This window comes from Xiphophorus couchianus, chromosome 1, assembly GCF_001444195.1.
Source record: "Xiphophorus couchianus chromosome 1, X_couchianus-1.0, whole genome shotgun sequence".
In the NCBI taxonomy this organism is placed as follows: domain Eukaryota; kingdom Metazoa; phylum Chordata; class Actinopteri; order Cyprinodontiformes; family Poeciliidae; genus Xiphophorus; species Xiphophorus couchianus.
The window spans coordinates 3,518,512-3,546,178 of NC_040228.1; the positions used below are offsets into that span (position 1 = coordinate 3,518,512).

Below are 27,667 nucleotides of genomic sequence, written 5' to 3' on the forward strand. Positions count from 1 at the left end.
TGCTATTTAAATATGCTCCAAAAGAGCGTATTTCAGCAGGGGCATTAAAGCAGACTAACGTTAATCACAAGTCTGTCAGGGTTAATATCCTTTTTATTCAGCACTGATGTTCCATCATGTTGGTTTTTATTTGTTAACCATTTACAGGATGTGGTTATTTACAGGCAGCAGAAAAAAAACAGATTTACAAAAACTAAGGTTAAATACGTAACTATCAGCTACTGAACAGGGGTTGATGGAGAAAAACAGTAAAATAAGGGGAGTTTTTTCAACAGAAAATTTTCAGCAAGAGTCTGGAGGTAGATGTTGGTGATCACCGGATCTGCAAAAAAGAAAATAAATACAATAAAAAGCATGTCACACATTAGCTGAGCAGTGAATCGTTCATTGAAAGCTCACAGAAAGGATAATAGGCATGACTTCTTCTGCTTTTATACATACCTGGAAGGTTTTGAGTTGTAAATTCAATAGAACTATCAAAACTTCAGGAGAGACATGTTTCTACTTGTCCCGATGAAAGTCGATCAATAAATGTAACAACATACAGAGCATGTGAGGTGATATTGCTGTCCTGACCAAGTAACCAAAGGTAAATAAATCACCATCTGGACTTGATGGAGCAAACCGGTTTAATAACCTCCTGATAAGCACAGCAGTGATTAATACAGAGAACATTCTACGGTTTGGTCTTCTGCATGTAGAGCTTCACAAAGAACTCAAGTTCCAGAAAAATCCATATTTTGTCACTGTACTACCACAAATCCATGTCCTGTGATACCTGAAACCAGTCATGCGGCCACATTTCGAGGTCTTGGTCTTCTCTCAACCTTCAGACCAATCAAGTCCAAAAACAAAGAACAGTGACTTCAGTTCTCCACCTCCACCTGTCACCTCCAGCTAATAGTACGACAGTTAACATTTATAGTGATGACTGTGCTCTGTAGAGTTGTCTGGCTTTCCTGTTTAACTAGTTACTAGAGTGTTAGATTTATTGGACAAGTGGCATTTAGTTGCAGCTGCTGCTTACATCAAAGTTTAGCTTCACATAAATGTTGTGGCAGTGCACCTGACTAAATGAGTTAGGAAATTTGCAACTGTGATTCTAAACCAGAAGGTTTAGGAGTCCATTTCTGACCATTTTACCAGGAGAGCATTTGTGAGGTCAGACACCAATGTTGGACACGAATACCTAACCCGTGGGTGCCCATGTTCGGTCCTTGAGAGCAACCATCCTACAACTTTTAGATGTATCCCTTCTTCAACACGCTAATTCAAATGAATGTCGCTTTAATTCCAACAACCAAGGAATTCAACCATTTGATTCCATTTTTTGCCAAAGGGAAGCAGCTGAAAGTTGCAGGGTAGTAAATCCTGAGGTCCAGATTTGGGCACATGTGACCTAGTCCTTAAGGCCCCCACATTCTGGGGCCTTCTTCACTTCGCAGTGGCCTGTGTGTACTTGAGGCAAACTCACACTAGGCTGGAAACGTCTGCGAAAAAGTCAATGTTCTGATTGCAGAACTGAAGGAATTTATCACAAGAAATATAGGCAATCAATATGCTCATCTATTAAATCTTTACCATTCGTAGGTAGTCCACTCGACCTACAGTACGCACAGTACGCCCGATTGTGTGTGAGTCTTTAGTCTATGAACTAACACATCGTGTTCTATCAGAATGAGGTAGGAACTCTGGGCAGATTAGTCAAGTTCTTCAGCTTTGCTTTCACTGTTGTACATGTCTGTACAACAGTACAGGGATCATTACCAAAATGACCCTACATAGTTGGGAAATGGTTGATGACGCCCTGCAATTATGCTTATACGAACTAAGGAGCCTGGCCCTAACTCCTGGAAAACAGTTCCACGCCATCTTTGCACCAAACTTCAACCTAGACACAATTCAAGCAGCACCATAGAAGTGCAGTTCTCCTGGCAACTGTCAAACCCAGATCAGTCCATTTGACTGTCAGACATGGACATAATACATCATTTCCAGAAAACACGTCTCTGGACATCAAACATGGTCTTCAGGTGAAGAAGACTGCTATCCACTGCAGAATGGATAGCAGTCTTTAGCTATCCACTCTGCATAAAGTCAGTGACCTCTGTATGCCATGTGTCTCACATTTTGATGACACTTCTGTGTGATTTACCATTTTATAGCTCAGTTACTGTCATTTCCAAGTGTTTCCACTTTATCATAATACCACTAACAGTCAACTATCCTATCGTGGTACAACAATGGAATTCATTAAGCTTCTGAGTAACTCATTGTTTAAAAAATCTTTGTAGAATAACTTTGCATGTAATGGTGGTAGAATTTATGAACCTGTGACTGGTAAAGTAATTGCAACACCTGAATTCAATTATTTGGATCTTGTGATGAATACAGCTAAGTGGCAACAAAGACTAGACAACAAATTTCAACTTACAGATGTGCAAAAATGGTAGAGACATACTCAAAGAGCTTATATTATACTGAAATGTTGCATGAAGAAACATTTTACTACTGAGTATTCAGTTAGAGTAAATGGAGACTATGAGACTAAGGTTAAGGTCTTTTTTGTCTTACCGTGTATTTGTCCCATTTCTTCTCGGGGTCGTATGGCTCCCAGCGACTTGCAGGAAAGATATGCTTGTTCTTCTCATACCAGCTCCTTAGCACCACTTTTCCTGCATGGGACTTTACACAGAGAGAAATACAACACAATTAACTATAATCTTCCATCTACAAAGCCCTCTGGCATCACTTTCTTTTGGCCCAAGATTTGTGGAGTGGAGCCATACTTTTATTTTGTTTACTCCCTGATGTTGACCCAGTCTGAATGCACAGTAGTTGAAATCAAAGACTGGTTAGACCAGGTAACATTTTTCTAATCTGTTATTCTTCAGTTTTGGGGAACTTGTAGCTTTCCCATCCTTTCCTAAGGTGACGTCAACTGCTGCAGCCCATCTGTTTCCAGGTTCAACATGTGTGTCCATGTATTGAAGTTGGAAACAGCTTTACAGATAAGTATTCTGTAAAGCTTGCTATTGCCAAACATGAAAAAATCCAAACAGCGTCTAAATCCTCAGGGCTGGGAGTGACAACTGAACGTTCTAGTAAATGAAACCCCCTTTCATTCCCCATTCTGATGCTCACTTTACATTTCTGCATGTCATCTTCACCTCTTCAAGGTGCTTTAAAACACAGAGTTATTGCTATGTGATTGACTGCCTTGGGATTTGTGTTAACAGGCAACTGAACAGAAGTACCTGACTCAGGGTCTTCCTCAGTGTATTATAACCTTAGATAACCTCAACTTCCCTATGGGATTAATAAAGTTTAACCTAACCTAACCTATAAGCCACCAAGCTTTAGTTGCACCACCATCAAACTACACACTAATAACTTAGCGAATTAAGTGACAAGTCACAAATAAAGAATCCCAAAATTTTGTACACTTTAATTAGATGAAACAACTGAAGTGCAAAAATGTTCATATTTAATTTTTTTATGTTTGCCTTTTTTAAGTCTTTGTAGTTGGTGTTTAGGTGTTGTTAATAATGCCTTATATTGATATTTTCTTGTCAACATTAAAGTAATGGTAAACTCAAAGACACTGTACACCACTGGATGGCTGCCCTCACACCTCTACTAACAGGCTTAGCAAGTTTCCTGGGAGAAACCCTGCTGTATGCAGGTTGAAATACAGCTGATTTTGTGTAGTTCTTTGAAGTGTGATGGTGCTGGCACCATCGCTGTGGAATTCACACTGCTCAACTGGGGCAAGGATTGTTGACGTGACATCATTGCCTCAAGTTTCCCACAGTATTTAAGGATCAACATTCTTATGCTTCTAGTACTTTAGTTGATTCTTTTTCCATGGTAACACAGAGACCACACTTTCATCCTTCACAGTGAACAAAAGTCCAGAACCTGGTGATCTGAACCACAGGTTCCTCATGCTGTATTACTTACTTTGGTCAGCACAGTCTGTAAGCACTCACTTTCTATTACCTCACTTATGAAGACAAAACCTAGAATCCCTCTTATTATCCAACACCCTGACTTTGACAAACCAAACAGTAATACTGGGAAATTACTGAATCAGTTGCATGTTTCTGTTTTTGGAGGGCAAACAGAACAACAAATCCCCCTCAGATTACTGTTGTTTGAAAATGTTTGATTATCCTAATCAGCTTACATATGAAAAGCATTTTTCACACCAATGCTATGAATGAATACATCTGTATGCATTTCATTCTATTTTCTTAGATAACATTCCATTTGTTGGAACAAGTCTTCATCACGCCATTTCATCGTGAAGTTTGGGAATTAATGTGTTGCTTCATTGTGAGCTGGATAGACACAGCGGCTGGATTAAAGGCCAACGTTTATCACAGAATGATAAGAGGTTCTGGTGTGAAGCAGTTAACAGCTGCAAAGAGAACAAGTTGTTTTCCAACAATCTTCCATGTGCTGTCAAAAGCTGACTCCAAAGATGAGGTAACATCCTCAACATGTTGCTGCATGTATGAGAAACGTGCTGCACAGTGCTTGAACCGCCTGTCGAAGGAGAGGGCTAACTAACAAAGCATCGAAAGCAATGTATTCTTAATGTACATGTGTACATTTTATTCTTAATGTACATGTGTACATTTTATTCTTAATGTACATGTACACATTTTATTCTTAATGTACATGTGTACATTTTATTCTTAATGTACATGTACACATTTTATTCTTAATGTACATGTGTACATTTTATTCTTAATGTACATGTACACATTTTATTCTTAATGTACATGTACACATTTTATTCTTAATGTACATGTACACATTTTACAAATAAAAACAATGCAGAAAAATAACTGTGCAATACCAGGATGATTGTAAACACTTATTTACAATTGCTGGGATGAAGCATCTCATATAATGCCATTTTGTGCACTTAGGATGCAACAATCTGTCACTTTCTCTCATGTTCAGAAATACTGGAAAGAGCTAAATACAAAAGAATGCTAGGTCTAGTCCACATGTAGCCAGATATCTGGGCATACTAACACATTTTTATGCGTTATATAAAAACAAAAACATTTTTATGTGTTTTCTTACATCGGGAAATGGAGACTTAGGGTCCCACACATTACAGTCTGATAATTCACCAGTATATACTTGCTTTAACACAATTCCCAATCGACAATGTCTTTAATGAAACACAAGACATTGTGTTTTATTATATTATTATTATTATATATTTATATTCTAATTCACCATTTAAAAGTAATTCAGTGTGGATATCTGTCTGAAAAAATGAAGCTCCTGGCACCATATTTAATTTCTAACAGGAAGTTGTGGTTGTTCTGAAGAAATCTGAAAAGTGCAAGCGAGGCTAATTTACAGAACGCTGGATGTGAAGCATAACTATATGCAACATTTCTGAATAACGGCTTCTTCTCATGTCAAAAGTTGCACCCACTTGTATTGTCCAGTGGAGGCGCAACTCTGCCCGAGAGACCTCTGACACGGCTTTGGGCGTCTGTGTTTTATCTTGTGTAGATGTCTTTTTTGAATATTTCACATGTGTATGTACATTGTAGAGCACTGTTGAAGATGTATCTTTGTTACCTTTGGTGGCACAAATAACGTTTTCTACTCCTTTCTAGCCTTTCATGAGGTGATAGATATTTTAGACTAAGTAGTGCTGGTCTTTGGTAATCAGTTGAAGCAATTTGATAAAATATATTTCAAAAAATTAAGTTTCTTGGTTATTGTTACCTAACTGAACACAGAGAGATGCTGATGGCATGGCAGCAGAATTTGAGAAGTAAATCCGTTTTTGCCTGTGGCTTTATGGGTTGAAGAGATGATCAGTGTTATAATAGGCTTTGTGGATCCAAAAACTTGTCTGTTTACTGACCTGATAAATAACTTCCTCCTTTGTGTAGCTTTGTACCAACATTCACATGCGGTTTCAATGGAATGCAACTGGGATTTTGGAGTTTTATAATTTATTCCAGCCTTACTCATATCCTGTTTATTTAGTACGCTCCTCACCTCATCTTTTTCCACAGTGGCATCGTTCACCAGTCGAATATCATCGTGGACGTCAAAGCTGAACAAAGGGCCTGTAAAAGGAAATTTTATGTCAGAAAAAAAAAAAGATTCCTGAACATGACAACAGATGGGAATATATGTTCTTAAATGTGGTGTGTCTTTCAATTCTTCAACTCAAGGGTATTTTTATGTTTCAGTGTAAATTAACGCCAATTAGAGTGGAAGGACAAAGGGCTGATATGACTTGGTTCAAGAATGCAAAACCAGACCATCAAATTGAAAACAGAGTACTTTTTATTCTAAACAGAGTACTTTTTATTCTCAGGGGAAAAAATTCTGATATCCATTAAAGGCGTTTGCCACAAAAACAAGAGTCAGGAAAAAAACCCTACAAAAATGCATCAGTTTTGAGACTTTGTCTCGTTAGCAGCTGCACTTTCTAACCAAGAAAATCTCAAATGATGCAGATTTTCCATAGTGGCGTGAGGTGCTGCAGCTAACGAGAGAAATGGCGACACATGTCTGGTTGCTGACAAAAGTGATTTAAATCACTGAACTGAGCATAGTAACTGTATTTAACTTGATTTTTTTTGTTATTTATGCTCTCAGAGAACCAACAGTGGCAAAAACAGTAAAAGTAACAATCCCGTTCATTACGTGCAGTTTTGGGGTTTTCAGATATTTACTGGACTTTATTGTCACAACAAATCAAAAATCTTGTTGCGCTTAGAAATCCTTTCAATAACAATAAACAATTCAACAAATGACCACCCCTGGATCAGACACCAAGCATTTCGCCGTATTTAGTACACAAAAATAATGCAAAGTTGAGTAGCACATAGCTAAGTGTATTGCTCAAACTGTCTGAAACATCGCCTAACTTGGCTGGTGTTTTTTGTTCATTGCAAAATTCCAGTGTTATTGAATGATGTAGGTATACCTTAGCACCAATAGGTGGCAGTGGTGCAATACGGTTTTATTAGGTTTTACCTAAAGGATGGTAGCAATGGTATTATTTATTCCTAGCAAGTTAGCCAAAACACATTTTTAAATCAAACAACATTATTAAACCTCATTTCACTTTGACATGCTTTGGGGAAAAAACTAAGCTAGTACAAAACTAAAGTGAGACTGCAATGTTAGCTTAAAGGTTTATTGCTTAAACCTTTAAGCTAAAGCTAATCAGAACTAAAGAGTTAGCTCTGATGTTTTTAAGAGCGTGGTTGTATGACATTATTTTACCATAATAGTTCCCTTACCCGTAACGTAAATATGCCTCTTAATCATCAGTTATTATGTGGTCCATAATGACAGCTAGTCAGACGTATGCTGTCTATTTTTGTTAGCTAGTAGATTAAAACTGTTTGTTATTGTCGCCCAAACAAAGTCTTCGTTTTACGTGGAGTTACACTGGTTAAGCTCACAGAGATTCAGCATCTATCCCCTACAAGTAAGGGAACTCTTTCAAAAGCCCCAATTTAAAATAAAATAATAAAAAATTATCAGAACTAACCCTTTTAAATGTAAATCTTAAAGTCCTGTCAGCGGTGGTGTGAAAGTATAATTAACAACCGTAAGGTAGAGTGAAAATAGTTCAGCTTGAAGATGAATGGCACACATAAAGTTGTTCAAGGTGACTGTAGTCAACTTACCAGACTTTCCTCTGGCTTTGGTCACAATGAAGTCATAAAAACTGTGGTGCTACATAACACAAGAAAATGAGGACCAGTTTAATTCAACATTCCTACAAAGCATTCCTTTCAATACTCAAGAAAGAAATGTTTTAATTCTTAGTCATTAATAACTATGTAATTAAGAAAAAAAAACTGGACTCACATGTGGGATTATGAGATCTTCCTTGATGTACATCAGTTGCTCCACCCCAGCAGACCTGAAGAGAAGAAGTGTTGACTTTAAAGTACGCACAGAAGTGAAACATTAACACTTCTTCCATTAGTGGTATAGAATAAAAAATAAACCACAGGAGGAAACTTGTTTCCTGCTTCATAGACGTAGTAAATTGGATGATTCCACATACGAAATAACAGAGTGATAAAGAAGTAAAAAAAAACAACTTTTTATTCAAAGAATGAAGGAACCGTTTGAAACAATGAAAGCTTAAAATAGAGAAGAAAAAACATCTCAGACTACGTTTTGCACAATGACCTTCCTTCTAGTCTAATATCAAGGCACTTTGATTACCTGCTGATTTTTTTTGTCCGACATATGTGAATAAAACGTTTAAACCCAGTTGAACAAGTTTTAACAAAAGCCAGAAGAGCACTTAACAACCCCATATCAAAATTTTATGAAGTTCTTATTTTATGAGTTCCTCCAGAACCCAAAAGCCTTCTGGTAGCAGGTTTTCTTTTTTTAAACTACCTACAAACCCAGAACTATTCTAGTCCCAAACGCCCCTGGAGCAGCTGCCCTGCGGATCTGAGGCTGGGTTGAGCATGTGGAAAATATGAGGGGAAACATCGGTTTTAAATTGGGACTGCAAAACACATTAAAGCGTAATGGTCAACCCCATCTCAGCAACACATTCCCAAAGGAAAGTCTGGCTACAATCTGCAATTAAAATATTTGTCCATTAACACACTCTTGTTAACGAATGCAAGAATGTGTTTATTTTTTCTTGGCTCTGAACTGACCTGAGCTCACTGAAGTCCTTCCTGAGGACCTCCAGGGCCTTCTGCAGGAAGTTCTGCATGGTGTTACCCTTCTTCATCTGCAGCACAGACACACAGAATAAATACGATGGTGCTGCACGGAATAAAAGCAACAAAAAACTACAATACCATATTGGGGCTTTTATAATTAGAAAAAAACAACACATAAATAAATTTCCTCCCCCCAAAAAATCGGAAATTTTTAGATTAATCTCAGAAATTTTCAAGCAAATTTTGCACTTTTAAAGCAAATATTTCCACATTCTTATAGAACATTTCTGAGATTCATTTCGCAATTTCTGGGTTTTACTAGCAAAATTTGGACCTTTCAAAGTCAAAAATGTCCCTACTTTTTCTACAAATTTTCTGAAATTGATCTCACATTTTCTGACTTTTTTCTAGCAAATTTTAAACTTTTCAATCTAAGAAATTTCCTTGACTTTCATAGAAAAATTCAGAGATTAATTTCAAAAAATTTTTTTTAGCAAAAATGTATTACTCTTCTTTTTTTCTATTGACAAATGCCCTAATGCGCCTTTGTAAAAAACAAAAGAAGAAATTATTTCCAAGCACAAAGGTCACACTTGGTAAACTATATGATTTATGTAGATATACTTAATTATTAAGGCACATTTTATCCCTCTCTGAGATTGTTTTTCTTTAAATTTATACCGTACCTTAAATTCTGTTACAGCAATTAAAGTTTGTATATAATATAAATTTACAGCATTGTCCAAAAAGGTCAGACGAGAACACAAACATTGTGCCGATCCAGACTTCCTGTTTTCTCATTTTAGAACTTCAGAAAACGACAGCTGCCATCAAACTCAGCCTCCTGTTTACCTTGACAGTTTTCCGGTGGCCTGAGCCGTCCCAGTAGCTGAAGGTAATTTCAATTTCTTCATCTAAGGACAGAAATTCATATAAAAATGTGGGTTACACACATCAAAGAGTATGGCGGCATATAAAAAGAAAAAGGGGAAGTAGATTTCTGCCAAAAAACTCAAATTTTGAGATAAATCTCAGAAATTTTCTAAGAAAAAAAAAGTTAATTTCAGAGACTCTCAAAAGAGTCAGACCTTTTTCCTTACACATTTTTAACTTTGGAGCCCAGAAATTTCTTTTTAGCAGAAATGTACTCTTTTTGTTTCTACCTACAATGGTCCTAATATGCCGTAAAAGAGTGCTGCATGATTTAGGTTTAAATAAAAATAACAGCCTGACCACTCACTCTTGATCTTCTCCTGCTTCAGCTCCCACTCCTGTCTCAGCTCCTCTCTGAGGCGGTTTTCCTCCTCCTGCAAAAAAAGAAATGAAAAACTGGGAAAGAAATTTACGCACCAATGTAATTCAAAATGTCATTTAAACCAGTGGTCCCCAACCTTTTTATCACCGCGGACCGGTCAAGGCTTGGCAATTTTACTGTGGCCCGGGAGAGGGAGTGAACTGTCAGAGAAGGCTTCTTCGGGTTGGTGTGCCCGCTAAAGCCTAGTTCACATGGCACAATTTTACATTTTCTGCCCCGATTTTCCCCTTATGACAATCTTAGAACGTTCCGAGTTCTAAGACTGTCGCTTATGATAATTTTAACCGATCATCCTGCCTGTGTGGTGTTTTACGCAGAACGTCGGGACCGCACCGATCTAAAATCGGGCATATGCAACATGTTGGATTGTCTTGGCCCGACTATCTCAGCGCGAGGGGTTTTCCCCGACTGGAAGCGAGAACGCAGCCTGTTGAATGTGACAGGTAGCCAATCAGAAAGCGCGGTGACGTAATCACGGAGGGAAATCCCAAACCGCTGACATGGCGCAACAGAGTCCGGTGGAAACAGCATGAATGTTTATTCAGCATTTCGTACAAGAAATATCAACAGAAATGATGAGGAGAGGAGTTGGAGCGAAATTGCTACAGCAGTTGATAAACCTGGAAACTTCTCAGCTGCTTGTGGGCTCAATGTTGGCGAGCTAGATGTAACCGAGAGAATCTGGCTAAAGGATTTTCAAAATAAAAAATCCTCTATTTTCAGATAATATACGAAACGGAAATATTTAATTATTTCTTGTGCGGCCCGGTACCGGTCCGCAGCCTGGGAGCTGGGGACGACTGATTTAAACTAACAACATTCCAGCTGCATAAGGCAGAGCAAGTTGTGAGGAAGACCACAGTTTGGTTTTCCAAGTTGGAGGTTTGAGTGGACCGGACCTCTCTGTCTCGATCAGGAAGGAAACTTGTATCCACATCTGGATTTTTGCCCAATTTCTTCTTCTTGACTGGAACACCTGCAATAGACATAAAATAATATAGGGAATGGCATCTTTTTATCTGCTTTGTTTAATTAGAACTTTAACAAGGCAGGGATCAGAACTCTGTGTGAAAGCCAGTCAAGTTCTTCTGACCTTGTTTTGTAAACAAACAAAAAAAACACACAAAACCGTTCCTACAAGGCTGGAAGTTTGAAATTGCCCAAATCTGCAACACTAAGGAGTTTTCTTGAAATGATGCAAATGTGAAATTTATATTTAGGTATGTTTTTGGAAAGTTTTGCCACTGATTCAAGAGGAAGAATCAACGATCAAAATACTCACAATCCTGATCTTCCTCGTAATTTTTGTCATCGTCGTCATCGTCGTCGTCATAATCATCATCTTCATCTTCCTCCTCTTCTTCATCAGGATTAAAAGATAAACTGGCAATTTTTCTCTTTTGTTCCTCCTTCCTCTTTTTCTCTTTCTGTTTTTCCAGCTTGCTGGAAACAGAGTAAAAAAAAAAACAAATGAACAGAATATTGGTTTACTAGACATTCCAGTAAAGAACAGAGAGCTGTAAACAGTAAATTTGTGGTAAATTTGGGTTTATTTATTACAGTGGGAGACATTAAGACAATTCATATGTTGGCAGTTTGCATGTGTCCAGGATTAACACAGTATACATTTATAAATAATTTTAGAGTTCTCAAAATTAGTTCCTTAGTCAAGACCAGTTTGCTATAATTTTTAACTACAAAGGCTATAAGTTGGTTACTCCAAAGTAGTAATAAAAGGTTGTAGTTGGAACACAGCTGGAGCTTATGCTAAAGAAACAGGAAGGCGTTAAATCACAGCAACACTGTGGCCAATAAAGTTGCTTCACGAAAAAGGAAAATTCACCAAACCATAAAGAATCTGATCTCACATTACCTTAAGATAAAAAAAAAGTTTAATAAAGGCCTTTAAATCAGCTAGAAAAAAGCAGATTGATTAGAGCAAACACACTGGTTGTGTGGGTGGTCTCTGGATGGTTTTCAACCGGAGCAAAAGTTCCAAGGAGAATACAAGACCTAATAAGGTATAGGGAATGTGTCTAATTCCAGCTTTTTAATTTACAACTGCTGCTGGAGGAATGGTTCGGATTGAAAACAGTCCTATCAAATGCATCAATCTGCTGTTTAGGTTATGTTTGTATTGAAGCCTTACTGACAGCCGAGCAAAACAAATGGTCCTGCCTTTGGCCAACAAAGCCCAGTCTCCCTGTGAGTCTGCTTCCAATTTAAATCCCTTAACATTTCCACTTCTACTAAACATTTAGTGGTTTTGTCAAAGCAGATAAATTATTGGATAAAACAAAAACAATGAATGGCAATAATTCTTTTAGCAGTCATCAATTATATTGCACATATAATTTCAAAAGTGCATGAATAGAATAGAATTCAACTTTATTGTCATTGCACTGTCACAAGTACAAGCAACGAGATGTCGTTTGCATCTATCCAGAAGTGCTCTATGAGATATAAATATTTATTTACAGATGTACAAGACTATGTATGTATGGACTATAAGGGGTTATAGTAAGAGATATACTGTAGATAATGTGTATAAATATAAATATGGGAGCTATATGCACAGATTATACAGAATATACAAGAATGTTAGGGAATGGATTATAGATAAATTATGGCAGATAGAATTTACAGGTTGTATGTGTGTGTGAAGAAAACAGTCCGTGATGTGTGTGTGTGTGTGAGGATAGTCCATGTGTTATTGTTGTATAAGAGGATAGGGGAGTACAGTCCTTATAGTTTATGTTTTATGTCAGGAGGTGTTCAAAAGCGTGACAGCTGTGGGAAAGAAGCTGTTCCAGTGCCTGGTGGTTCTGGTCTGTAGGCTTCTGTAACACCTCCCAGAGGGCAGGAGGGAAAAGAGTGTGTGTGCTGGGTGAGTGGAGTCCTTTGTGATTTTCCCGGCCCTTTTCAAACACCGCTTCCTGTAGATGTCCTTGATGGCAGGTAGCGGTGCCCCGGCAATATACTGGGCAGTTTTCACCACCCTCTGCAGTGCCTGACGTATGACGTATTTATTTGTGCTTCATATTTAAAGCCGAGGGTTACAACATTGTTATGAGGTAAAAGGTAAATCATGACTTCTTTCAAGCAGATGAAAGATAGGGTGAAATCCAGCCCAGACCTAAAAAGCTCCCCAAAGGAACATGCAGTAAAATCCTGAGCCTGGACTTTGAGAAATATCTTCAAATGATTTGAGTGGAACTATTTCAGGGAAAGAAATTGCTATGGAGACTGAAATGTTTTTCTTTGGTTGTAAACTCCAGCAACATCAGCCAAAGAACCCAACTAAAATACTTTTTTACAGAAATGCTATTGATGAATAAATATATTTTAAATTAAATTCAAAACAATCTAAAGAAAACTGCATTTAAAAACAGGCCAATATTAGAGAGAAAGTAATAATCCTACAAAATGCAAAAGTTAATTTGCTCATCTAAAGCTCAATAAACAAGCAGCAAAACCAGGACACTGCTTTGGTTTTTACATCATATTAAATCTATATCTTGCTTAAATAGACTACTCAAAATAATTTGTTTTTGCCAGTTTCAGTTTCTTTATTACTTATTTTGCATTGGCTGCTATACTGCCAGTTGCACCAACTGAACACATTAAAGATGATTTTACATGTTTGATCAAGCTTATGAAGCTGTTGATGTGTCTATTTGTGCTGCACTAGTGCAGAGCTATCAAATAAATTTGTAATTCAGTACATTCACATCTGTGTCCAAGAAAAGAAATGTTTTAAGTCAATTTAGAACTGTTTTCCTGTATCGGATCAGTATTGGCCGATACTAAACCTCAGATGTTGGTGTCGGAAGTGAAAAAAGTGGATCAGTGTATGCCACATGTGTCAAACCCAAGGCCCGCGGGCCACATGTGGCCCGCTACGTCTTTTTATGTGGCCCTCTCCCCCACCACCGTTTTACAGCCCCATTGATTGACTTAAAATAGGTTTTGAGCACGAATTTACTACAAACTACATCTCCCATAATGCCTTCCGATTCTTACCAGCCAACATTACGGCTTCTCGCCACTAGAGTGCAGCAGAGTCCCCTCAAGCTGATTATTAATTTTCCCAGCGAATAAAACTGAAACATGGACAAGCTAAAGAGCGAAGTCCCGTGATGTTTCAATCGAGGACTTTTACCGTCTACTGCCCCCTGATTTGATGCCACAGCTTCGACTCCATGCAGCTCGTGTTTTTTGTCCATGTTTGGAAGCACCTATCTGTGCGAACAGATGTTTTCAATAATGAATTTAAACAAGACCAAGCACAGATCGCGCATTACTGACGAAAACCTACACGCCGTTTTGCGGATCGCCACAGAATAGAACTAAAACCGGACATGGACGAACTGACCAGGGGGAAACGGTGCCAGACATCCGGCCAGAAAACATTGGTAAGCACGAACAAACTAAATTTAAATAGAATGAATGTAAAAGCAAAACTCAGTATACTGGAACATGCATATAGTTTATTGATTTTGCTTGTGTTTTGTGTTTATTTACAGAACACAACACAGTGAGGATGTGTGTGAGTTGGTGACGGGGTGAAGAGGGATCAGCTTTGTGTTCAAGGACAGGCAACATCACCTAATTGTTTTGTTCTTATGTGAAATACATGTTCGTTGTGTAATAAATAACGAAAAGGATCACGTTGAGAGTTAATATCAAAACTTGTTTTTATTCTTTGTCTGCTTATCTTTAAAGCAGACAAAGAATAATTTCCCCAGCGAATAAAACTGAAACATCGACAAGCTAACAAGCTAAAGAGCGAAGTTTAGCTGAGCAGTTTAAAAATACTGAGCATATCTTTAAACTGCTCAGTTTAAAAATATTGTAATTTTTAAACTGAGCAGTAATTTTACATCCATGCAAACTCAAATGTAATATTTAAAACTTGAATACATAAAATCAGTTATTTAACAATATGAGGTGTTGTTTAATTTATTTTTAACATTGTATTTTCATACATTTATGCTAGGTCTAGTTTTCCAGACCTATCACTCTGCAACTTTAGATGTGTTCCTTCTCTAACACACCTGGATCATTGACTCATTCATAGGCCTCTACAGAACTGAGTTGCTGCTAATGAGGGAAGTCAACTTTTTGTCTGGGGTATGTTTTAGCAGGGACACATCTAAAAGTTGCAGTCTGGAGGACTGCACTTGGGCATTCCTGATTTATACCATCAATGTGGCCCATTGAGGGTGGCCAATATACTGAAGTGGCTCTAGGTGAAATTGAGTTTGACACCCCTGGTGGATGCAGATCTGTGCAACAGGACAAAAAGACTCTAAGCTATTCTGTCTACTGGAAAAATGTAATTGTTCCAAAGTTATTGAGTTGTTAAATAATTAAATAATTGTCACCCTTTTTGGGGTAGGGAAATGATTAATCAGCATACAAGTTTGTTAGTATTCACCCTGAATGATTTTTTAGAAATCTGCAAGCTGAAGGTGGAAAAAAAGCAGAAAGGAAACATGGATATATGGCGACCTCTGCAGAATAAACTAGGATATGGCTAAAACAATGCAGCGTTTACATGTTTCAGGTTAACGCTGTTATAACTACATTACAAATAAAGATAATGTCAAAATGGAGAAGATAAGCTGTGTGTGAAAAAACTAAGTGCATTCCCTCCATAGGTTGTAGAGCCATCATTAGCAGCAAAACAGGCAGATTTTCTGTTAGACTTTATCAGTTTCTCACATAGTTTCAGACATCTGTTTCCGTGGAGCTACTTTGGGGTCACAACAAAGCTTTTTTTAACTGCATTAGGGTTTGGACTTTGAACCATTTCAACACTTTGATTCTTGTTTTTCAGTCAGTTATTCTGTTGAAGACTTGCTGATTGCTGTGTTTGGGTCTTATGTTGTGGTGCATTTTCTCAACCACTCCATAAAGACAGACACTTCAACACAGCTGGTATGAAGTGTTTGCTGCTGATCAAACAGCAGCAAACACTTCATACCAATTGGTATGAAGTGTTTGTGTTCCTGTTGTAGGTGAGAGAACCCAACCACAGCGGAAGCAGAAGCAGGATGAATGTAGTTAGTAGCACTGTTGCCTAGCAGCAAAAAGATTCTTGTTCTTCTGCCAATGGATTGTGAAAGATCAGCCAGAACACAGTCCGGATGTTAAACCCCATTGAGAACTTTTGGGACGTTCTGGAGATTTTTACAAAGTGGTGGCACTCTACCGTCATAAAAACAAGATCTTGCTGATGCCACCCACCCCGCTTAACTAACCGTGAGAAAATGAGCGGCTAAAGTTATCAATGGTCAATATCATTGGTATTGATCAAGTGTCTATTGAGATATATATTGTTACTGATTTATTGTCCATCCCTTGTGAATAACCTTTAGTGAAACTATGGACTTTTGATTGTTTGGAAAATTTGCCAAGTTTGATGGGTAGCAACGTTTGTTTCTCTACAGTCATTGCTGAGGCCTTTCCATCTTGGAATTGTTGATAGCTAGTTAATTAAGTCCCCTTGACACCTGAGTGAAGTTATTTTGGCTTGTGGACGTCAGACTGATCAGAAGAGACTGAGATCTTTTAAATCAAAATGTGTTCACTCACAGCTGCAGTTCCTTGGACTGCTCCTTCTTGGCCAGCTGCTTCTCTCTCTCCTTCACCAGCGCCTCCTGCTTGGCCTTCATGTCATTCAAGGTCACCAGGCCTGTTTCAGACATTGAAGAACAAAAAGTTTGGAAAAAAGCAAACAATAAACACCATTGCTTAGTATTACTAAGGGTCTTTAGACAATGTCAGTAAAATTGTCAAACATACTTACCGACAGTACTGGACTTTAGCTCTGCTTCCACAGCATCATAGTGAGCAGAGAATTTCTTGTCAATGTTGGATTTGACCATGTTGTCCTGCAACAACCAACATGCACCAAGATAGAGACAAAGAAATAAAAATCAAACATTGCTTGACCCAAAAATTCCAAAACTTAGAGCACTAACTCACTCATGCACATCAACATGTGTGCTGCACATGTTGATATTCCAGTTTGTCTAATGTAATTGATAGAATTTGTGTGATATGCGGCCTTTCTGATATGAAATAGATATGCTTTGAAAATGTTCTTGGCACAGCGGAAAGTACCGAACTGCACTGAGAGGGGGCAGTGCTGAGCCAAGAAGGCCAAAAGCCAACAGATCTTCTACGCATTGAAAAGACTGAAAACATTCAACAAGGATGACTTTTACAACACGGAGAATGTAAATAAAAATAAGTTTCAAAATACTGAGATTCACCAAAAATATTTAGATAAAATCAATCTAATTTGACTTTTTATTTTATTTTTCTTACAGCTAAACAGTATGGAATCGATTCAAGCATAATTAAAAGTTTTTTAAACAACTAAATATTTCTATTAAGGCCAAAATTGAAACATTTTGAGTTTTCTACATTTGTAGATCAGACTCCGGAGGAGTCAGAACCTCACCATACGTCACTGCAACACAGAATTTAATATTCATATGCGTCTTTATTTTTTGTTGGATGTTCAGTCATGAAAACGCACAACTTGCACGTATATTTTTGATCTAACTCCACTGTATATCATTTTTTGAACACTTAACATTACAAACACCCGTCCATGGGTTACAGTAGCTAAACTATATGTAGAATATTCGATACTATTTTGAATAGGACGTAAAAACCAGGTACGAAGCGTAACTCTGTGGGGGAAAACTATCCCAAAAGTAACTGCGAACAAACAAGTAACTGATAGGTGACACTTGTTAGCAAGCAGAAGTAAATCACGCTGACAATGACAGGAGCATTTTTCCATAAGCACGTGCATCTAAGACGTTCCAAACCTCTGCTATCTTCTGTTTGAGCTGTTCAAGTTGCTCCCTCTCTTTCTCTCGTTTTTTCATTAGCTGCATGGCTCTGCCCGCCTCGCTGGCAGCTCCTTTGTACTGCGCCATGTCGGTATCTTTATCTTCGAAGCTCCCTCGGAATGAATAATAACAAAGAAACAGCGAGTAAAGGCGTTCAATATACGAATTTAACTAAAGATTGTTCCAGAACTGCGAAGACTCTGCTGACAGTCCACCATAACAAGAAAAATGGCGACGTCGCAGTGCATGCTGGGTAATTTAAAAAGAAGACGAGACGCGTTGTCGCACCTGCCATATTGGTCAGGGAGAAGTCGCCTTTCTCAACCCCGGGATGGCTGAAGAGGTGGATTTACACCTTCAAATTAAACGTTGGTTTTTAATCAGTGACATTTTCTATGATACAATACACTTCCAATAAAACTTCAGTTAAAACGTCAAAAATCATAAGACCAGTCAGGAGATCAGAAACCATTTGCTAGAACCTCCTTTAGTGAACATGTTGATAAAATGCGTAACACAGAGACTAATATTATTACTCTGCTTTGCTAATAGCAGTCAGCCACATTACTAGGTGATGGAACATGGTTGAGTTAAGTTTGATGTTATTCTTATTTGAAGTTTGAACTTCATATGTAAGTAAAACACAGCCGGAGTAGCTTTTTTCTGGTTTAGTGCTTTGTTCAAAAAGAGGGTTCTCCTAAAGTATTCACCAGGGATCATACAAGAGATCATACAAGCCTATAATCACATATTTACCAATGATTAAAAAATAAATAAATAAAATGGGACAGTATATTAAGAACAGATTTCTTCACACGCCTTATCAAAAGAATTTATTTAAATAAAATAATTGCAAAAATTTTAAAACTTAGAATAATAAAAAAAAATCACGTGCATTTAAATAAAAGCACTCTACTTCCCATTCACACACTTCTTCAATCAAGTTTCCTTATTGTTTTTTTCTTTTCATTCACACAGTGTCTTTATCTCTCTTTCGATCCAAGTCTTTGTTGGACAGTGAGATGGAGATCTGAGTGCAGCAGAGTGCCAGAGACATACAGAAAGGGGAGATGAAGACATTCACAGCACATATAACCAAGGAGCGCAAGCAGGGCAGGAAGGTGTTGCTCAGCTGTATGCAGGGAACCAGGAACCTGGAGAGAGGAAAAAACACATCAGAAAAGAAATCATAAGTAACAATTGGTCTAATTGGTCTAACTGGATGACATTTTGTTAGGATAGTCTGCTTTGATAGGTCAGGTCGATACTCTGGTACCGACCCGAAGTCGGAACACTTGTCTGCTTGAGAATGTGGGAGATGCTTACAGTGGCAAAATGGAATTGGAGTATTAATCGCATCAAGGAGAAAAAAAGGATATATCTGCTGTGCATATGATTTACGGACATATATAAGATCTGAATATTTTTAAATCCTTACAATGTAAAAGCGAGCCGAACCAGCATAGAGTCAGATTGTTGCCATTTAAGTTTATTGAGCAACAAGCTGATACTCTAGCTTCAGCAAGCAATTTTGAAGCAATAACATATTAATAAATATATATTTTTAGACTGTTGTCACTTGCATTTTGCATGTTAAGTGAGTGAGGAATTGAATGTGTCACTGAATGACTGATTTGGTCAGAACATACCAGACGCGTAGGCAGGCGAGGACGGCTAGGAAGAGTCCACACAGGAACGCAAGAGGCACAGCAAACAGCAAGGAGAGGCAGCGATAGGTCCAGATGCGAGTCTTCTCAAAGCCAACCAGACTGTAGGTCCATACACCATCTATGCTATGAGGAGTGGCAAGTTCAGCCAGAACATCTCTGACCTCCACCTACAGAAGACGAACAAGAAATGTATTCTGTTAGAAAAATATATCTGTCAGTCTTTTATGTACTCTCTTTTTCGTTATTTTAATGTGAACTGATTCTGAAATTAAATTGCTTAATAATATTCAGATTTTACATACACTTCGGAACCATTCTTTTGAGTCAGGTGGGATGGGTAAGGGAAACATCTAAAACATGAAGGACAACATTTCTTGACAACTGGATTAGCCACCTCTCACTGGACACTTGCTGAAAATTTTTAATCTGTAGCTAAATTGATGTACTAAAAGAAACCTGGTTTCTTTTAGTACATCAAAAGAGACTGAGAAAACGCTCTGTTTTTCCGAGACAACTCAACCAGAACATGACAGCAGCTGTGCCTCCATTAACCATAAAATTGTGAAAATTGAAATGACAAAAAAATGCTTAATAGAAACACACCGACTTTGAAAAAAACTCAAGATTTTCTCTAAAGAGTTTTTGCGGTAGGATGAAAGGACTTTTCAGCCATATCAATAAATTTTTTTCACATCATACGAGTCAGGTGATCAACAACTTGATGTTACTACTGGCAAAAACGATTAAGAAGAAGACGACAGGAAGTAGTAAAAGGATGGTGATTTCTTTTTTTCGACAATGTGCAGCTGGCTCCACCAGAGCTCTCACAGCACCGCACAGTTCATTAAGAGTTGTGTTATTCGAATGTGTTGAATCCCACCGACTACAACTTCCCCAAAACGGCGCATAGATAGCCTCTCCCAAGTATAAGGGTCCAGTTGCTCAAACGTCTTATTTGGCTTTTTATTCAGGCGTTGGAATAAGACGCCGATGTCTCCTCTGATGGCTGATAGATGATGAGCACTAGCGCCATGGCTGAACTAATGAATATATCTCATGTAACTGTTTACTGTCACTGCCATGCTTTTTAATGACAAGCTTATTAAAATCTAATTTTAATTTAATTTCTTATTTAGTGGAAATGCCACAATTGAAAAATTGTTTTTTTTTACATTAGCAGAATAGCAACAAAGATTTGTGCACATTTGTAATGGAAACGCAGCTTGTGATTCAAATTTAAGTAGAACCAAGGACAAACTTTGAGGTACTCCACATGAGACAAATGAACTGAGAAATTTATGACATAACAGGTTCACTGTTACATCAAAGAAAGGAGAGTCGGAAGGAAGGGCCGACCGACTGACCAATTGACCTTAAGGTGTTGGTTGATGCCATGTGGGTCTCTGTTGACAGGTCGGGTCGGAGCGGGACTCGGAGAATTCGCGGGAGGGGTTGGGTCTTTTGGAGCTGGAGTTGAAGCTTTCGATGCAAATTCTGGGGGAGGGGGAGGAGTGTTCACCTGTTCCTCATCACTGTCATCAATCTTACACTCCACCAGACAGTCATCGCTCACCATCATCATCTTTGCTAGAGAAAAAACATACATTTCATACATTGTTATAGCAACAGAACCCAAAGACATGGGATATTGTATTTAATCAATCAAATATATTTGTATAGCACTTTTCAGTAGCAAGGCATTTCAAAGTGCTTTACATCATAAAAACACAAGAATACAAAGTTATGGAACACATAGTCAACAATTGAAACATTTTATTAAGTGGCATTGTTACACATCAGAATGTTAATTAATGTTTAATTATGATGTTTCAAAAGCAACTCTAAACAGCTGGGTTTTTAGTTTAGATTTAAAGGCACGTTGAAGCTTTCTGGAAGTTTGTTCCAGATTTGTGGTGCATAGATGCTGAATGCTGCTTCTCCTCGTTTGGTTCTGGTTCTGGGGATGCAGAGCAGACCAGAACCAGAAGACCTGAGAGGTCTGGAAGGTTGATACAACGGCAGATCTGCCGTATTGTGGTGCTAAGCCGTTCTGTGGTTTATAAACTAACAATAGTATTTTAAAGTCTATTCTCTGAGCTACATGGAGCCAGTGGAAGGACTTTACAACTGGGTGATGTGCTCTAGCTTCCTGGTTTTAGTGAGAATACCATCAGCAGCGTTTTGGATCAGGTCTGCCTAAAAGGATTGATCTTTTAGGCAGTCCTACTGTATACTGTTGCAGTAATCGATGTGACTAAATTTAAATGCATGGATGAGTTTCTCTAGATCTTGCTGGGTCATTAGTCCTCTAATCCTGGAAATGTTCTTCAGGTGATAGAAGGCTGACTTTGTAACTGTCTTTATGTGGCTCTGAAGGTTCAGGTCAGAATCCATCTCTACACCCAGATTTTGGGTCTGATCTCTAGTTTCCAGCTGTAATAACAGAAGCTGTGTGTTGACTCTAGATCATTTCTCTTTAGATATCTTCAGTTTTGTTTCTATTCAGCAGGAGAAAGTTATTACACATCCACATATTTATCTGTTCTAAGCATCTGTTTAGTGCTTGGATGGGTTGAGAGACTAAGCAGAACTGGACACACACACCCACACACCCACACACACACTTCTCCAGTAGACTATGGTCATGTTAGGCTGTAACAGCAAGCTCAGCCCTGTACTACCACCTGTTTTAGCCCCCCAAAAAGATGTCATACCAAAATCTGTAAATAGCTGCTGGTGATTTTAGGATGGACTTCTTTAGCTGACTTGCATATGCTGCAGTCGTTTCATATCATTAGAAAAGTTGCATAGAATTCAGAACACATATGTCATTGAAGTTTTAAATAGCGGTGTCAAACCTGGGGTTTCTTGAACATACCCAACAATTAAAATATATGTTTACAAAAACACAACAGGATAAAATATGAGGCGATGCAATTTCTTGACTTGTTGAGTAACCATCAAAGTAGGTCTGCTAAATCTCTAATATGGTTAAACCATGTCTTACTTACCTCACTTAAAATGCTTTCCTAGTCCTGTATCAGTAAAGACAGATTTTTTTTGCAGAGAGAAGGGACAGACTGCAGCAAGTTAATCAAAAATGTTACAAAGATCATCAGATTCATTACCAAGCCCTTCAGAGATTATATGCCATATTCACCAAGCACACCAACATCAACAGTGGTCTACTCTGTCTTTAGAGTGATATACAGTAAGTGCTAATGTGGTACTGTATGACTTATTTCTTGTGTCTGGGTCTTGGTTGGCTGTAGGGGAAAGGGGTTATTTTAGGAGGAGGAGTGGATGGGTCCAAAAGATCACATTTCAGTGGGGGAGCGGTCTTAACACAGAAACTGAAACAATGTCACACCTACTGTCTCGTTGTAAACACAATGTAGAAACATAGCACAAAAGTGAAATATTAGTGAAAGCATACTGTGATTTTAGACATGAGCAAAGTGGAAATGAACACCATCTTCCCTTTCTGTTTAAAGAATTGGTTAAAAGTACAGAAAATACAGCAAAGATTGTGGTATTTTATATTTTTTATGTAAAAAATATAACATTTTAGTATGAAAGAATCATGCTAATGTTTTGATAGGTTCTAAGTTGTGTAATGTTCAAACTCATCATACTGTGCTTGCTTAGGAAAACACTCTATACTGTATAAACACACCAAAACTTGAATCATCAATTTCTTTGTCGTCTTTATTGTATTCATAATTCTTACCCACATATACAGTTGAACACAGTAAACTTAATAACATCATCAAACAGTGATCCAAAATATCAAGATGTTTTAACCACAGAAGAAGAATCATTTCAAAACAAAGACTCTACTTCTATTTTTACATGAGTGTAAAAGGACAATGAAGAGATTACACATGTAAAAATGATTCAATTACATATTTTTTTTAAATCAAATTCAGAAGTACGCTAGAATTGGACCAGTGCATTAGACTGTTTTAAATGCCAACAGGGACCAAAAAGAGTGGCAGATGAAAGAAAAAAAAAAACAAGTTTGTATTATGGCTTCAAGATGCCAATATTGGTTTCACAGTTTAAACCAGAGCAAGTCACTGACACCTCTGATATAGGGACCATTTTGGCTCTTCAGGCAAGGGGCACAGTTTCAAGTTGAAGGGTAACAGTGCATTCCATTTGACTTGAAGGTTGGAAGAGATGGCAGATAAAGGCAAAACATCTGACTTGACTCCACAGTAAGCCAAACAAGCCTGAAAAATCAATGGCGTTTGCAAGCCATGTAAGGTAAACATTTTAGGTAATGCTAGGACTGCAAGAAAAAAACTGGTCAATAGTCTGTAAAAGATGTTTATGAACATAAGTAACCCTAGTAAATAAATCAGTGTTCCCTCATTTTCATGCACAGAGTTCCCTTCCTGGACATTGTATTTGGGAGCTGTTAGATTTCAACGAATTCCCATCAGAATCCCAACCAAAACAGAGGGTGTTCCAGGCGAAATTTGGGTAACGAAGTAAATCCGACTTTGAAGCTCAAATGGAAGTCACCATAAGTCAACCAAAGACCTGAGAGAGAAACTCATACTTTTTCTATCAAAGCTAAATCTGAGTTAGCTCATCTTTAACTGCAAAAGCCCTGAGTTTTGGCCTCATATTTAGGCCTTTCATCACATATAGAGGGGAATGTGTTTTCAGTCTGTATGTTCCACAGTATGTAAAAACAATATTGTTCTCCTCGTTATAAAATGGAACCTTAAAGAACAACGCTATCAACAGCGTTTGATTTGAATAAAATACGTAAAATAATTTGTGATGCACTACGTAGCTGATGTTAAATGACAGTAGTGTGGTCAGCCCCCAGTGTTAGCTTCCTAATTTAGCAAACCCAGTAGTCGCAAACAAAATCTTTGCTATTAGCAACAGGAATAAAACAAATCCCTTTTATTTGCGTACCCCATCGAGTAATGTTGCAAAAAAATATTTTAGATTCTAAACTTGATTTGAATGTAATGCAAGGGGAACTGCACAGCTAAAATGTAACGATACTATGCTAACAACAAGGTAACTGTAGCTAGCTAGCTAGCTACCTACTTTTGCATTAGCTTATGATAAAAATGCTCTAAAGAATACAATAATGTTTATAATTTTAAAGCCAAGTATGCTAGTTATTATTGTTGATTCTACACTTTGCTTTACCATTAACGTTGCTAGCCTAGCTTGTGCAACAGTAGCTGCTTGTTTACTGTAAAGTACAGATTAAAAGAATAAGAATGGTACTTCCTGTGTCCTGTATTTATTGCCAAATCCAGTGGGTTTATTTAACGTTTTGGTTTTTAGTATCATGTACTGGTTTACAGGAGCTAACTGGTTGAGTTAAGCAAAGTGGGAAACCATTAACTTGCATTAATACGAATCTAGTGAGTTCACAATCAAAGCATGCAAGTTTGACTCCAGAAATTGAGCTGGATAACATTTTACTATACAAGGAGCAGAAAATCACATGAACTTGGCAAAAGGTATTCAGGTGAAAATTTTCCTTACATTAAATTGATTTTGTAGGTTTTTCAGTAGCAACAAGAAAAATTCTAATTTTTAATATCACATCCTTATTAGCTAGTACATGCCTCAACCTGTTCTCTTGTCTATCAAAAGAAATTATTAAAAGTATAAACCCAACATTTGGAAAAAAAAAAAAGTTTATAAGAATACCTTTTTCTCAATGGAAGAACTGCTCAGGTCTGGTTGACATTTGTGTCTGTCCACACTTTTATGTGTTCTATCTCTTAAAGCTAAACTTTACTCTTTTTTGTAACAGTTTCACTAAATTTAGCATGATTTCATTCCTAAACACATTTTAGAAAAATATTGTGTAGAAATAAAATAACTTGAGAATACCACAGGCATGGCTCCATTTGAAGGCACCATTTAAAACAGAAGTTACGCAAAAGTAGCATGAGCCCAATGGCTTACCAGCAATAAGTCATGAAGGACTAAAGATAGTTTAAAATTAATTTTAAAAGGTAATCACTAATGTACTATGAAAAAGTGATAAAGTTGTTGGCAAAGTTTCAAATGACTTCTGTTTCTAATGTTGTTGTTTTTTTTTATTCATTTGGAACACTTTTGGGCTGACATCATACCGGTACACATTCTAATTTCATAAACAAAGTCTAAACTTATCTGGTGTTTTCAAGTGAAAAACGTCAAAAAAAGGCGCGAAGGCACTCCTAGGCACAGGACCCAGATCAGTTTTCTAGAGCAAATCATTAGGGGGTGCTGATCTCAGACCTGCCACTAGGGGGCAGCTTAAGTATTTTCTTGTTGTTTATGTACACTCAGTACCGTACCAAGCAGTTTTTCTGGTGATATCACTGGTGAATCCACATCCCTGATTCTCAAAAAAAAAAAAAAAGGTGCAAAAGTCAGGAGAGCAAAACAAAGTTGAACAAAAACCAGTTGAAAAAACAGACACACTGGACATACACCTACACGGCACCAAGACTAGTGGCACTATGATATGGCACACGCAATTATTGTTGTCCATAAAACAGAAAAAAGGGGGGAAAAATTCAAGATCTTCACTTTCAAACAATGAACCTATAATTCCACAGTTCTTCATGCTTTCATCTCAGTCCGGACTGAAAAGGGCCTGCCCTTCTCAGGCCGAATACTTTCTTAGCCGTGGGGGCGGCTGGAGCAATCGAGGAAGACGAGGAGGAGGAAGGAGTGGCGGAGACAGAAGGGGGGAAGGGAGACGACGGCACGGGAGGCTGACGGGACAGGAGCTCCTTAAAGACAGAGTTCATCTGCCGGCTAATCATGTCCTGCGTGAGAACAAGAGGGGGGAAGCAGATAATATAATGTCTTTAACAATATTTTCTACTATGATGCACTCCCAATTAATTCATAATTAAGAAAGAACATGTCATTTGCAGCCCGGTAACAAAACAAATACTTGTTTGGTAATATACCATGAAAAAGTGTCTTTCTGTTGTGGACATTTTGTGAAAAAAAACCCACTGAAGAAATGCTAGATGTAGACTTTTTAACCTTTATGTTTAAAAGCATTTCTAGAACATGTTCATTTATGCAGCAGGCAGGATGTCGATGCTTCTTTTTCCCTTTAATAATGAGAACACTGCAAAAACACCAAATCTTACCAAGTATTGTTTGTCTAGTTTCCAGTGCAAATGTCTTAGTACTCTTGAATTAAAACAAAACTAACTTACAAGTAACTCTCCAGCAAGATATAGAAGCTTGTTTTAAGGCAATAATTTCTCAATATTGATTTAAAAAAGTACTTGTTCTGCATTTTGTTTCAAGACATTTTTCCCATGTTGAGTGAAATAATCTGCCAATGGAACTAGAACATTGTCATCAATATTAAGGAATTATTTACTTCAAACTAGCCCCTATATCTTGATGAAAAGGTAATTCTAAGTTTAGTTTTATTTTAAGTTTACTAAAATATTTGCACTAAAAACTTGACCATAAATACTTGATAATTTCCCAAACAGTTTTAGTTGTGTGTTAACCCTTAAATTAGCAGTACTATATATTTTCCAGGCACATAGTGTCATTCTATAGCACAATCAAGTAACTGTACTTCATTCAGTTGTTATAAAATTTTTCTATTTATATATATATCAAATATGGCATAAAAGAAATTTGACTTGGTAATTTAACACCTTGAAATTGGGCCGCTGTCTCTTTAAGAAACTCCTGCTCTTTCTGAAACTCTGTCTTCATAAAGTCATCACAACATGGCTCCTCTATTAACCCTTTAACATAGTTTTTACCAGTAGCTTGTAGAGTGAGCTGAGTAGATGCACAGTTTCACGCAGGTGTTTTGGAATGGTTGCCATTGGAGATCAGAGAATTTCTTAAATATGCATGAAAGAATCAAGGTTACACTCCAGGTATGATTCTGAATAACATTGTAACATGATGTAAAGCTCACAATAGTCAATTTTACATGATACTGTCCCTTACAGTCAGCTGACCAGAATCAAAGGCATATACATTCTTGATAGAGACTTGGTTACCCAACATGGTACCTAACCTGTGTGTTTCTGAAGAGTTCGCAGAATTACAGCAAAACATCCAGCAAAACATCCAGCT

The 27,667-nt window shown here is 37.6% G+C and overlaps 3 protein-coding genes and 1 long non-coding RNA gene across 8 annotated transcripts in view; 1 reads left to right on the forward strand and 3 right to left on the reverse strand.

The window, feature by feature from the left end:
* Positions 1-75: 75 nt before the first annotated feature.
* fam50a (family with sequence similarity 50 member A) lies at positions 76-18,137 on the reverse strand. Its single transcript, XM_028022844.1, has 13 exons — positions 17,871-18,137; positions 16,835-16,919; positions 16,621-16,720; positions 11,303-11,463; positions 10,920-10,996; positions 9,946-10,012; positions 9,558-9,619; positions 8,697-8,773; positions 7,879-7,933; positions 7,695-7,743; positions 6,043-6,113; positions 2,575-2,685; positions 76-322 (listed from the first exon to the last, which is right to left on the reverse strand). The coding sequence occupies exons 1-13, from the start codon at positions 17,979-17,981 to the stop codon at positions 314-316; spliced, it is 1,035 nt and encodes a 344-aa protein (XP_027878645.1). The 5' UTR covers positions 17,982-18,137; the 3' UTR covers positions 76-313.
* Positions 15,102-27,653, forward strand: LOC114148923 (uncharacterized). The gene is made up of 3 exons (XR_003596391.1): positions 15,102-15,296; positions 15,382-15,383; positions 27,642-27,653. It is a non-coding gene; the product is annotated as an uncharacterized LOC114148923 (long non-coding RNA).
* On the reverse strand, positions 18,770-22,766 carry cav4b (caveolin 4b). Its single transcript, XM_028023757.1, has 4 exons — positions 22,576-22,766; positions 20,937-21,151; positions 19,544-19,731; positions 18,770-19,048 (listed from the first exon to the last, which is right to left on the reverse strand). The coding sequence occupies exons 2-4, from the start codon at positions 21,144-21,146 to the stop codon at positions 18,865-18,867; spliced, it is 582 nt and encodes a 193-aa protein (XP_027879558.1). The 5' UTR covers positions 21,147-21,151; positions 22,576-22,766; the 3' UTR covers positions 18,770-18,864.
* The window catches only part of arhgap4b (Rho GTPase activating protein 4b), a 35,509-nt gene continuing 31,096 nt past the window's right edge, over positions 23,255-27,667 (reverse strand). For all 5 annotated transcript variants that reach the window (XM_028020623.1, XM_028020534.1, XM_028020364.1 and 2 more), the window contains one exon: positions 23,255-26,370. In XM_028020623.1, coding sequence (XP_027876424.1) covers positions 26,170-26,370 — 201 coding nt within the window. In that variant the 3' untranslated portion in view covers positions 23,255-26,169. The remainder of the gene's footprint in view (positions 26,371-27,667) is intronic.

Excerpts from the sequence above, each read along its gene's own strand:
- fam50a (XM_028022844.1), bottom strand. The coding sequence starts at position 17,981 with ATGGCGCAGTACAAAGGAGCTGCCAGCGAGGCGGGCAGAGCCATGCAG. Across the intron at positions 16,920-17,870 it reads TCAAACAGAAGATAGCAGAG|GACAACATGGTCAAATCCAA; the intron begins GTTTGGAACGTC and ends TGGTTGTTGCAG. Across the intron at positions 7,934-8,696 it reads AAGGACTTCAGTGAGCTCAG|GTCTGCTGGGGTGGAGCAAC; the intron begins GTCAGTTCAGAG and ends TCTTCTCTTCAG.
- cav4b (XM_028023757.1), bottom strand. The coding sequence starts at position 21,146 with ATGATGATGGTGAGCGATGACTGTCTGGTGGAGTGTAAGATTGATGAC. Across the intron at positions 19,732-20,936 it reads GCATCAACCAACACCTTAAG|GTGGAGGTCAGAGATGTTCT; the intron begins GTCAATTGGTCA and ends CGTCTTCTGTAG. Across the intron at positions 19,049-19,543 it reads CTCGCCTGCCTACGCGTCTG|GTTCCTGGTTCCCTGCATAC; the intron begins GTATGTTCTGAC and ends TCCTCTCTCCAG.